At 43.5% G+C, this 10,373-nt stretch overlaps 1 protein-coding gene across 1 annotated transcript in view; it reads right to left on the bottom strand.

Moving 5' to 3' along the window:
* The window catches only part of LOC102012566 (fatty acid desaturase 2-like protein FADS2P1), a 33,743-nt gene that overhangs the window by 9,720 nt on the left and 13,650 nt on the right, over positions 1-10,373 (bottom strand). Inside the window, exons 3-5 of the mRNA XM_005407981.2 lie at positions 9,915-10,112; positions 8,611-8,712; positions 2,809-2,934 (exon numbers count right to left, since the gene is read on the bottom strand). Coding sequence (XP_005408038.1) covers positions 2,809-2,934; positions 8,611-8,712; positions 9,915-10,112 — 426 coding nt within the window. The remainder of the gene's footprint in view (positions 1-2,808; positions 2,935-8,610; positions 8,713-9,914; positions 10,113-10,373) is intronic.

The raw sequence follows: 10,373 nt of genomic DNA, 5'->3' as shown, positions 1-10,373 counted from the left end.
TGTGTGTGTGTGTGTGTGTGTGTGTGTGTGTTTGTGTGTGTGTGAAATCTCTATAGATAGAACCATCTGATTAGTATCCCTTGGATACTGAGATACTAGAATATCCAGAACTGAAATGACAGTAAATATTCTGGCATCATTTTGCTTTAATTAAACATAAGCAATTCTTGCACCAGTGGATTATTTCATTTTACTGTGAGGACTTTGATCTCCTTTTGAAAACTCTTGTGGAAATCACTTTGAAGTTTGTCTGCCTTATGTGCAATGGGATGGAAACTGGACAGGGAACATTGGATGAGTTTTTCTAGCTCTTCTTCAATTGTAGTATTAGGATTCTACCTGAAGTACAGGCTCCTTTATTTCATCCAGTTCATACTGCTATGGTTTGGATCTAAAATGTGTCCCCAAAGTCTCATGTGTTCATTTAGAGGTGGGGCTTTGGGGAATTACTGGATCTTGGGGGCACTCTACTCATCAGTAGGCTGATCCATTGATAAGTCTGTAGCTGGTGTGCTGTTAGGAGGTGAGGTCTGCTTGAGGCAGTTGTTGGGGCGTGAGCTGGAAGGTGTATTATCTCCGATCCTTCCTTATCTCTCCTTCCTTGCTGCTATGAAGTGAGCAGCTCTTCCACCTTGTACTTTCCACCATGCTGGTTCTGCTTTGGAGCTGCTAACCATGGACTGAACCCACTCAAACTGTGAATGAAACAAACCCCTCTTCCTTTATGTTGTGAGTGTCAAGTATTTAATCACAGCTACAGGAAAGTAATTACTTATGAAATGGTCTTGTGACTAAGATACAGGCATGGCCTCTCCAACTTGGCCCAGCTTTGCTCTTCTCTCCCCTCAGGGCACTGACACGGTGACTTACTAACACATAGAGCATTACAGGACAGTTACACATAGATAGAAGTTTGACTGTATATAGCATAAACATACTCTCCTTACTGTTCATCCTCCTCGGAGGATGGTTCATTTCCTAGGATTTCACTTGTTTAATATGGCCAGGGCTCAGGGCACATAGCAGTAAATGCTTTGAGAGGATGCACAGAAGTGATGGCTGCATCTCTGTCTCATGGTGATAGTAAATGTATTGTCCACCCAAGGAATAAATGATAATTCATACCCAGCCTATATTTTTCTATATTTACTCTGTTCTACACTATAGGGAGTGTTGGACTCTTGTTTTTACTGTTCAGTTCTCCTTTCCTATGTATAGATGTTTTTCCTTTATTCAGATAGTATAGGTGGCCCTTCCTTCTCTTATAGTCACAAATAAAAAGCCACATGGTGATGAAGTAAAATAGCCATTTTCAATTGTTCCCCAAGCTCCAAGTACATATATAGTACGAAACAAGGAAAATGCACTGACGGCAAAGTGCTTGGGAGTTAGCGAACCTAGGCGGGCTGGTTGAGTGTACCCTGAAGGAGGATCCTAAGTCTTGCTGGATATGAGCACAGAATATGGAAGATTTAGTCAACGCTTGTTAAGAAATTGATGTTTCAGGAAAGTGTTAGAAAGGCTGTCAGGAAAGAGGGAAGCAAAAAAAGTGCAAGCCTCATCAGCAATGCTTTTGAAGGGAACCTATGGAAGCATAGAGCCTAAATACGTGTAAGTAATATCTTGTAGAGTGGCTTTAGAACTAAGGCAGGTAAGACTCTGAGGTCTTAGGAATGCGTCCCCAAGGCACCTGCAGAAGCTGGAGAGGTGGCTTCCACGCTTCGTGAGGATGTGACATGTGCACTACAGAACATCATCTAGAAGGCACAACCGGGGAGAGTCAGGCTCCTGGCCTTGGAGGGACCATTAGTGACATCAACATACTACAATTCCGGGATGAACACAGATGGCCACAAACATCAGGAAAGTCCAGCGTATTTATGGAGCCCTTGTCAAAAGCAACTGATCTGTGATCACAGCCAACAACTTTAAACACTACTTGTAAGCAGAAGACCCTGTTTCCTATTTCAGGTGGGGCAGAGGACAAATCTTCTAATGTTGGGAAAATTTGTTTTCAAAAGTTGCACAAACTTTGGTTGATGTACCAAATAGGTTCAGGCAACAACTGACAAAACTAAACTCCCAGTTTTTATTTTTTATTTTTTTGGTACTGGGAATCAAACTCTAGGACCTCGTGCTTGCCAGGCAAGAGCTGTGCTACTGAGCTACATCCTCAGCCCTAAGCTCCTATTTTTTAATTGCCAAGTTTTTCTAGAAGACATCATCATTTTCCTATGTATCTGACCCTTGGGAGCTGTCGTTTTCCCTCAAGGAAAGACATTAGAGCTATGTGGTTCGCATATAAACAAATATAAACTAAAAACAACAGCATTGTCTTTTCTAATGGGACTAGCATTAGTTGAGAGAGCTAGATATTTAGATGTTTGTGGCCTAGTGCTTATTGAATGTACTGATTTCCTTGTCTTCATGAACATCTGTCCATATCCTCGCTAGGTCTTGGAGAACTATGCCACTCTTGGTAACCTGGTTCCATTTTCTAACATTTGCTTATGTTGCTTCAGGAATGGTGATAAGCGCTGGGCAGAGATCCACCTGTCACTGGGACTGCTCAAGCAAGTGACACAGGTTATTATACCACCTGCTCTAGGAGGTTGGACCAGGTGGCCTTCAGGGTCATTGAGTTGAGTCATGACCCACACCTGTATCCTGGACATAAAAGAAGAAGGCAGTGCTCTCAGACTGTGTGAAGCTAGAACGCTCATCTTGATCTTTCCAGACAAGAAAGGAAGCTGCTCTAGGCATCATTTCTAGCAACTCGCATTGAATGTCTGGGATGGTTAGGCATACCTTGACAGGTTGGTAATCTCCAAGCAGGAACAATGGGCCCATGTCAATATCTGGGTCTTTGGGGTAGATGTTTGGCTTTACGTGATGTTGGAAGTGTCGGTAATTCCACCAGTTTGCAGACAGTCCCTAAGAGGAAGAGAGGAATGATTAGCTAAAACAATTCACTCCCCAAATACCCATCACTGTCAGAGCTTTCTGCATGTCTCCTCAAAAGTCAAGATACTGAGTTTCTCGACCTTGTCCCTCTGCTGGCCCAGAAAGTGACTCACTGGACAAGGGCTCTAGTAGCTTATGAAGAAATAATCCTCAGATGCAGCAACAGAGCTTCAGGCTAAAGTAACTCCTGATAAGGAAAATGTGAAAACCGGGTGGAAAGAATTTTTTCTCCATTCTTCTCTTGTTTGATCTTCATTTTAAAGCATTTTGGAAGTAGGTGGAGCAGAGAGTATTATTTCTGTTTTACATATAAAGAACCCTCAGCTCCAAGACTTTAATTAGTTCTGGGAAAAGCGGCCCCAGGTATCCTACTTCAATGAATATTTCAAAGAATCATGAATCTGGAGTGATCTCCAGGGGTGTGTGTGGGGCTTGGTTAAGATCATTGCACGTCTCAGCATCACTGTTCTCTATAAAATACTTTAGCTGATGCTAAGCTTGAGTCACCTCTGAATAGCTTGTGATATTTTTCCTCTCTCACACTGAAAATTTGAAGGTTTTAATAGAGGAACTGGTTTGGAGTACATCAATCTACTTTCACAGGCTACGGGCTGCAGTGCTGCAGTGCGGTTTGGTAAAAGGTGAAAGATTTATGTGATCTGAAGAGAAACTAGAGTATTGCAGTGTGGTTTGGGAAAATCACCCACCTCCTGGAAGCTCAATTCCATCTCCAAGAAATGCACTGTTACGATATTTATCTTCACGGGTGCCTCAGGGAGATAGGACATGCTGTATGTAGAATGTTGGTGCATTGAGATGTCTGCTTTGTACTCATGTATGTTAATCATTTACAGAAAAATAAGCAGAAGCAGTAGTTTCCTTACTGTGTATTTGCCATCCTTCAAGAACTAGTCTATACATGTCCTAGACCTGTATTGGCTAATGTAGTAGCCACTGACTGCAGGTGACTAGTTGAACAGGCTGTAAGAGTGAATTGCACACTAGGTGCTGAAAATTCAGTATGGAAAAGGAAATAAAAACATACCTTGAATAATTTTTATGCTGATTACATCTTGAGATAATATTTTGAATGTGTAGAGGGTAATATACATTTTCTGTTGCTATATCCAGGGGTTATTTGTTCATAAACTATAAGATCTCTTATCCAATGAGTCATACTCTGGGCCTTTTGAATATGATTGTTAGAAAACGTAAAATGGCCTGTTATACTAATGTGGCTAGTGTTATATTTATGCTGAAGAATGCTGCTCTAGGTACCATGTGTCTGTGGTTGGAAGGAATAAGTGTTTTAAAGTTGTACGTGTCCGTACCACCTTTTCATAGTCCCTAGAGTTATCAATCCCCTACCCATCCCCGATCACCTGGAGTGGAATTCTCTCACCTCTACACAAGCGAAGATTCTTATAGTAGAATTTCTTCCTTTAGCGCTAATCTCTCTCTTGATCACATGCGTGAATGGGAAGCCACTTTCCAAGCAACTTCCTTTTGGGTATCTCACAATATCTCAGTCCTCAGATTGGATTCATCAATTTCCACCCCTCTCTCAGGGGCCCATTGTCCTCTGTATTTCTCCCATCAAATCGCACCTGACTCATCACACATAGCATTGTACATGCGTTTGTCTATTTGCCCATTCTTTAGCTATTTTGAAGTATATCCCATGTGCCAAATACTGAGTTAAGCATTTGTGATGTCAAGATAGACATGATAGAATGGGGTTCTTGCACTTAGAAGCATATAATCTAATGGGAACAGCAGAGAATTAAACAAGAAGCGTGTGATAAGTGAGTCTTTTTTTAAATTAAGAACTGAGCCGGGTAAATTGGTGCACGCCTGTAATCCCAGCACTTGGGAAGTTGAGGCAGGAGGATTGTTCAGAGTTTGAGACCAGCTTGGGCTACAAAATGAGCTCAAGTCCAGCCTAAACTGTGAAGTGAGACTCTGTCTCAAAAAGACAAAAAAAAATTAAATTAAGAACTGACGTTTTTCTCCTCTTCTACGAGCTGACCGTACTTCGAGCAAAGGTGTATCTGTGATAATTGGTGATATGAGTTTTGAGTATTCCCAAAGTAAGCATGGGTGCAATCTAAACTGGAACCAGCTTCAGCTGGGCCCTCTGTCTAGAAGACACTTCTCTAAGACAAGGGAGAGGATGCTTCACAGCCAAGCCAGGATCATCATCTGTGTGCTGGCTGGTCACTCCTGTTCTATGCAGCAACAACCCTCAGCTGATCTCAGGCCAAAGTTAGTTCCTTTCTTAGTGCAGAAGGAAGAACATGGGTTTTAGACCAAAGTCAACCTGAACTTAAATCCACATTTGGTCATCTACTAGGAGTGTGATTTGGGCAGTTCCTCATGTGTGAGGTTTTCAAGATTATAGGAAGGAACGTTCTGGACGCTGCTGGTCCTCTACCACCAAAGGTTTTAGGGAGGTCTTAATTTCAAATACTCGGCTCCATGATCTGGATAGCTCCAGTTAATTTGTATTGTTTCAAAACTGGAGGATGAGGTTGGGGGTTGAAAAATATACTATGGGGAATTTATTCTGAGTTTAGTATAGTTCAGGTGTGTCTCATCGGAAGCTTGGGACTACAACAGTTTTACATTGCAAATATCTTTGGATTTCAAAATATTTGCATAACAAAATGAAATGTTATGGAGAGGAACCACATGTCTAAATATGGAATTTATTTATGTTTCATATGCACCCTCTCCATATAGCAGAAATTAATTTTACATATTTTAAATAATTCTTTTGCATGAAACAAAGTCTTGGAGTGTGGAATTTTCCATTTGTGACTTCGTGTTGATTCTCAAAAACTGGGGGATTTTGGAGCAATTAGGATTTTAGATTTTCAAATTAGGAATGCTTCAAAAGTCCAAAATGTTTTGTTTCATCTGTGCTTTTTTTTTTTTAAATCATATTTATACTGCAAAGACCAGAATGTACTTATCTTTTTATAGCTAGTGACTGAAAATCCCAAAGAATTTCACTAGAATCTGTACCTTTCCTGGAGTGAGGGGAAGGTTTAAGTCAAGGTTTGGAATTTTAATTTGTGCTGCATGTGAAAGTCGGGGTGTTGCTGCTTCTCCTTTCCTTTGTCAGCACCTTCCTGCCCCCTTCTTTCCCACCACAGGTAATTTTCTCTTCCTCACAGAGCTGAAGCCTGTATTCATTTTGTTCATGAATCACAGGCTCTGATTGCTAAACGTCAGAGGACTTCGGCTTTGCTTTGAGAGCATCTCACATTTTCTCATCTGCTCAGAAGTCACCGAAGTTATTTAGACTCATTTCAGCTGCAGCAAAACTGTTTCTGGGGACTCTGGAGAGAAAGAGCCGTGCTCAGATTTAGGCTCATGGGAAAGCTCTGATTTTCATACATGCCAGCCAGGGTGGAGCTGACTGGAGATATGCCACACACTGGTACCAGATCGACTGCCAGCGACATGTAGGGCAGATGACTCCTTTCCCTCTGACTCCTCAGCGTGGAAGGCTGCCTCTGCTTTCACCCCATGGGAATATTTCAGAGTCCACCCCTTCACCTCCAGTGAGGGTACACAGAGGGTGGACTAGCATGTCTGCAGGGACTGTCTGATTAAGAGGAACCTGTCCTATGAAATGTCAGTTTATTATTCATTCTCACCACTCTGAGGGACAATCTATCTCTCATGGGCATCCAGACTCCAATGCTGTGCTGTTTTACTCCTTTCTCCAGTCTGCTCAACAGAAAAGGCAGCAGGCAAGAGTAGGTGGCTAAGTATCTCGCAAGTCAACGATGCTGCAATTTGTGCTCTCATTCCTGTGTCCTTAACACCAACATGGTTAAACATTTTTCCTAATGATTCTTGATCCTCCTTTTGATTAGCAAAAGGCTGTGGGTAATACTCGTAACAGTTGGCAACTGCTAAGCATTTCCAGGCGCTGTGTTACCTGTGACACGTGGGATTGCTTACACAGAGTCCTAGCACCAACCCTACAGGCAGCAGCCATCACTCGTCAACCCTCATTCGACAGCTGAAGCAACTGGAGTTCAAACACATTTAGGAGCCTGTTCAAAGTGGCCCAGCGAAGGAGTGGCTGAGCTCGCATGGAAGGCAGCTGTGTCGTGGAGCAGCACCGCTCAGCCCTGGCTGCAGGGGCTTCACCCTCGAGCTTTCACAAACATGCCAACGCCCAGATCTCATCAGAGAGGGACTGCTTCAGAGCATGGGTGATGGAGCTGGGCAATGGTGTTTGTGTCAACTTCACGGGTGCCTCCCAGTGACAGCCGGAATGACACCTGCGCTGTTTAACCCAGAGCTCTGAGCTCTCCATTTAGCAGTTCGCAGATCCTGGCTTCGATAGTGAGCCACTTTGAAGATTCATCACCACTAAAAAGATGGGTGCTATAATTCCCTCCCTGTGAAATTACGTGAGCCTGAGGGGATGGTTCCTACCAGCACTCGGCGGGCCCTCAGCTGATGGGAGTTCCTGGCTGTCCTTCCTCTCCGTCATCTGCTGTCAGTGGTTCTGGCTCCCCCGGCTGTGGGCGAGGCTCCCACATTCTCCTCGCCCTGTCATTAGTTCTGCACTTCCGAGCTGCTATAGACTGGGGAACCAAATAACCACTTGTTCTTTGTGTCTGTTTTTAATAATAGACAAGCCCTCTGTGTTAAGGGAGAACAAAGGAGCTCTGAGACAGTGCCCATGAGCTTTTCCTTGAGTGGAAGGATGTGCTTTCATGGATGGCTCAGAGGCGTGGGCCGGAGCGCATAGCCATACATCCTCGAAAGTGAAAGAAGAGTAGATGTTTTGCTTAACTCCTAATATCGCAGGTGGTGATACGGAAAGGCAGAGATGAAACACGGTGTACTCAAGACCACACGGTGAGCAGTGTCAGAGCCAGGCCTTGAAGCTGTTCCTAACCTCCTGTACCTCACCCTGGCTCATTCATTCCTTCACACACTCATTCAGTCAACACACGAGGATCGAAGGCCTAAGGCGTGCCCGGAGCTCTCCTGGGAGCCACACAGACAGCGTGCCTGCCTCTTGGCGCTCCTGTGAAGAGGGTCAGACCAGCTGCCACCGTCACTGCTTCCTTCCTCCAGAAGTCTGGGGTTTGCAGCCTGTCTCTTACTTAGAGACGTGTGGCCTGTTAGCTCTCCTTATTTTTATCTGTTCTTCTGCGTCTGCTCCTTTATTTCTCCAGCCTTATCCTTCCGAACCTCACCTTCCCAGACAAACTGGACTCCCCAGCCAAAAGGCACACCCTCTAACAATATTCCCATCTGCGGTTTGGCAGTGCACATCTTCCTGATAAAATAAGGCACATACTTTTTTCTGTGAGGTGGTTCCTGAGGGCATTGGTGGTGCCAGGAATTGCACCAAATAGTCTATCAGGTTAATGAAAAATGGAAGTGCTTTTAAATAAGAAGAAACATTTTCCTCATTAAAATTTAAAATTCTGACTTAGCACATACTTTGTGATGTCATTTGACATGTTAGTGCGTATAATCCCCATCATCAGTGCCTTTACATTTATTTGTGGGGGAGTCAGAAACGCATGTTACTGATTGGAGCACAGAGATACAGACACCCCTGTCTCAGGAAGTGATGCTTAGCACCCCACCACCGACATCCTGTACCTTGAGGTGGCACATCACAAATTTGTGCATCAGATGGTTCCACTTGGACTTCTTAAATATGGAAAGGTGTCCTATGTCATGCTGCAAAAATGAGCTCTGAGCCTAGGGGAGACAAAGTTGGTGAGAAACTGGAAGCCGAGGAGAAATCCACAAGCTCTTTAGTGGATCTGAGCCTGTGGGAGAACAGCTCAAGGCTTCATCTACCCTCTGTGCATCTGCCCAAATCTTCCAGTGCAGACTGCACAATCCACAGACTTTGGAGTCAGACAGATTTAGGGTCTCTGCCAGTTGCACACAGCTGCACCACTCTGGCAAGTTGCTCAGTAGCCCAAACCCCGAGTCACTTATTTGCTGCATGCAGATAATAGCACAGATTCCTGGGGCTTTCATGCAGTTTACATAGTGCAAGGTGCCCAGGGCATGCTAAACATTAAACACAGGGTTTTTCCTTCCCAGTTTACAAAAATTGCTTTTCAAAGAATAAAGCAAGTTGGCTTTTCAAGAAAAAAAAAATGACATTAAAATTCTGGAATGTAGAAACACATTGGTGTTAGTTCTCTATAAAACCTTCCCCAGTTGTTCCAAGGAGAATTAAATGCCCCTTTCTGTTCCAACAGAAGCATATGCTTTTCCAGCCTGTCAGCTGTCACCCTATTCTGCCTCACAGGCTGCTCAGCCTAGTGACTCTCTTTTCCTGGGTGACTCCTTTTCCATACCTACGGTGTATGTGAGGTTCCTTCAGATCTGCAGCACAGCCTTGTGCTCATAGCAGCTACGGTGGTAGAGAGCCATATTTTATTAGACAAGGATTTTCCAGTGCTTTGCTAAGCACCAGTTACTATTTGTCATTTGCAAAGGAATGCATATGCTTGTGTTCTTGTGTATTAAGATGCAGCCTCTGTCCTTGAAGAACTTACGGTTTAACTCCTTGGTAAATATTAGTAGGGTCAAAAATGAATGAAACGGATGAGTAGCATGCAGCTAAGGCAGAACTTTAGTGCATGAAATTGTAGGAATAAAACAGGGTGAAGAAAGGCAGCTGCCGTGAGTGAAACCCCGTACCACATATCAGGCATGGTGCTAGCATGTTTAGTATGTATAGTTCAGAATAATCCTATGTTTATTAGTATCTTCATTTTAGAGATGAAAGAACTAGGGCCCAGGTAAGTTTAGTAATGTGCTGATAAGTGCCTGGCCCCGCCTATTAACAAGCGTCAGACAGCTGCTAACTCTGATCTAAAGAGAGAACAAACATTACCCAGCCTTTCCCTGGGGCCATAGCCTGGTTTAGGGTAGTTGTTTACCTGTGAAACTGTGAGAAGAAAGGAAACCAAGATTGTAACAGTCCAGCCATTGCCAAAATGACACAGGACGAGCCAGGCCAGGACTTCTAAAATCAAGATTTGGGCGAGGTGGAGAGAGAAGAACCCCGGGTGGGCGTCAAACATGTTCATAGCCTCTAGCGTCCTGCGAAGTTCTTGAAAATCTTCCACCAGCTGGGGCTGCAAAGGGAGTATTCAAGGGTGGTGAGGGGAAAGGGACACAATGAACCCCAGGAGCAATTCATTTTATTAACTTAGCCATGAAATTTAATCAATATAATTTAATGAATATGAACAGATTTAACTGTGCAGAATTCAAAACAAAAAATAAAAAAGTGAAACCTTTGAAAAAAGGTGATGAGTTTTTGCTTTTGTTTTGTTTTGTTTTTGAGAAGGATGAGTAGGGGGTTGTAAACTCTTCTCTAACTCTTAGGGAACTCT

The sequence above is a fragment of the Chinchilla lanigera genome, unplaced genomic scaffold, assembly GCF_000276665.1.
Source record: "Chinchilla lanigera isolate Chin_1 unplaced genomic scaffold, ChiLan1.0 scaffold00110, whole genome shotgun sequence".
NCBI classification, from domain to species: Eukaryota; Metazoa; Chordata; class Mammalia; order Rodentia; family Chinchillidae; genus Chinchilla; species Chinchilla lanigera.
Note: the sequence above shows the minus strand (reverse complement) of the source record. Positions and strands in the feature narration are given on the sequence as shown.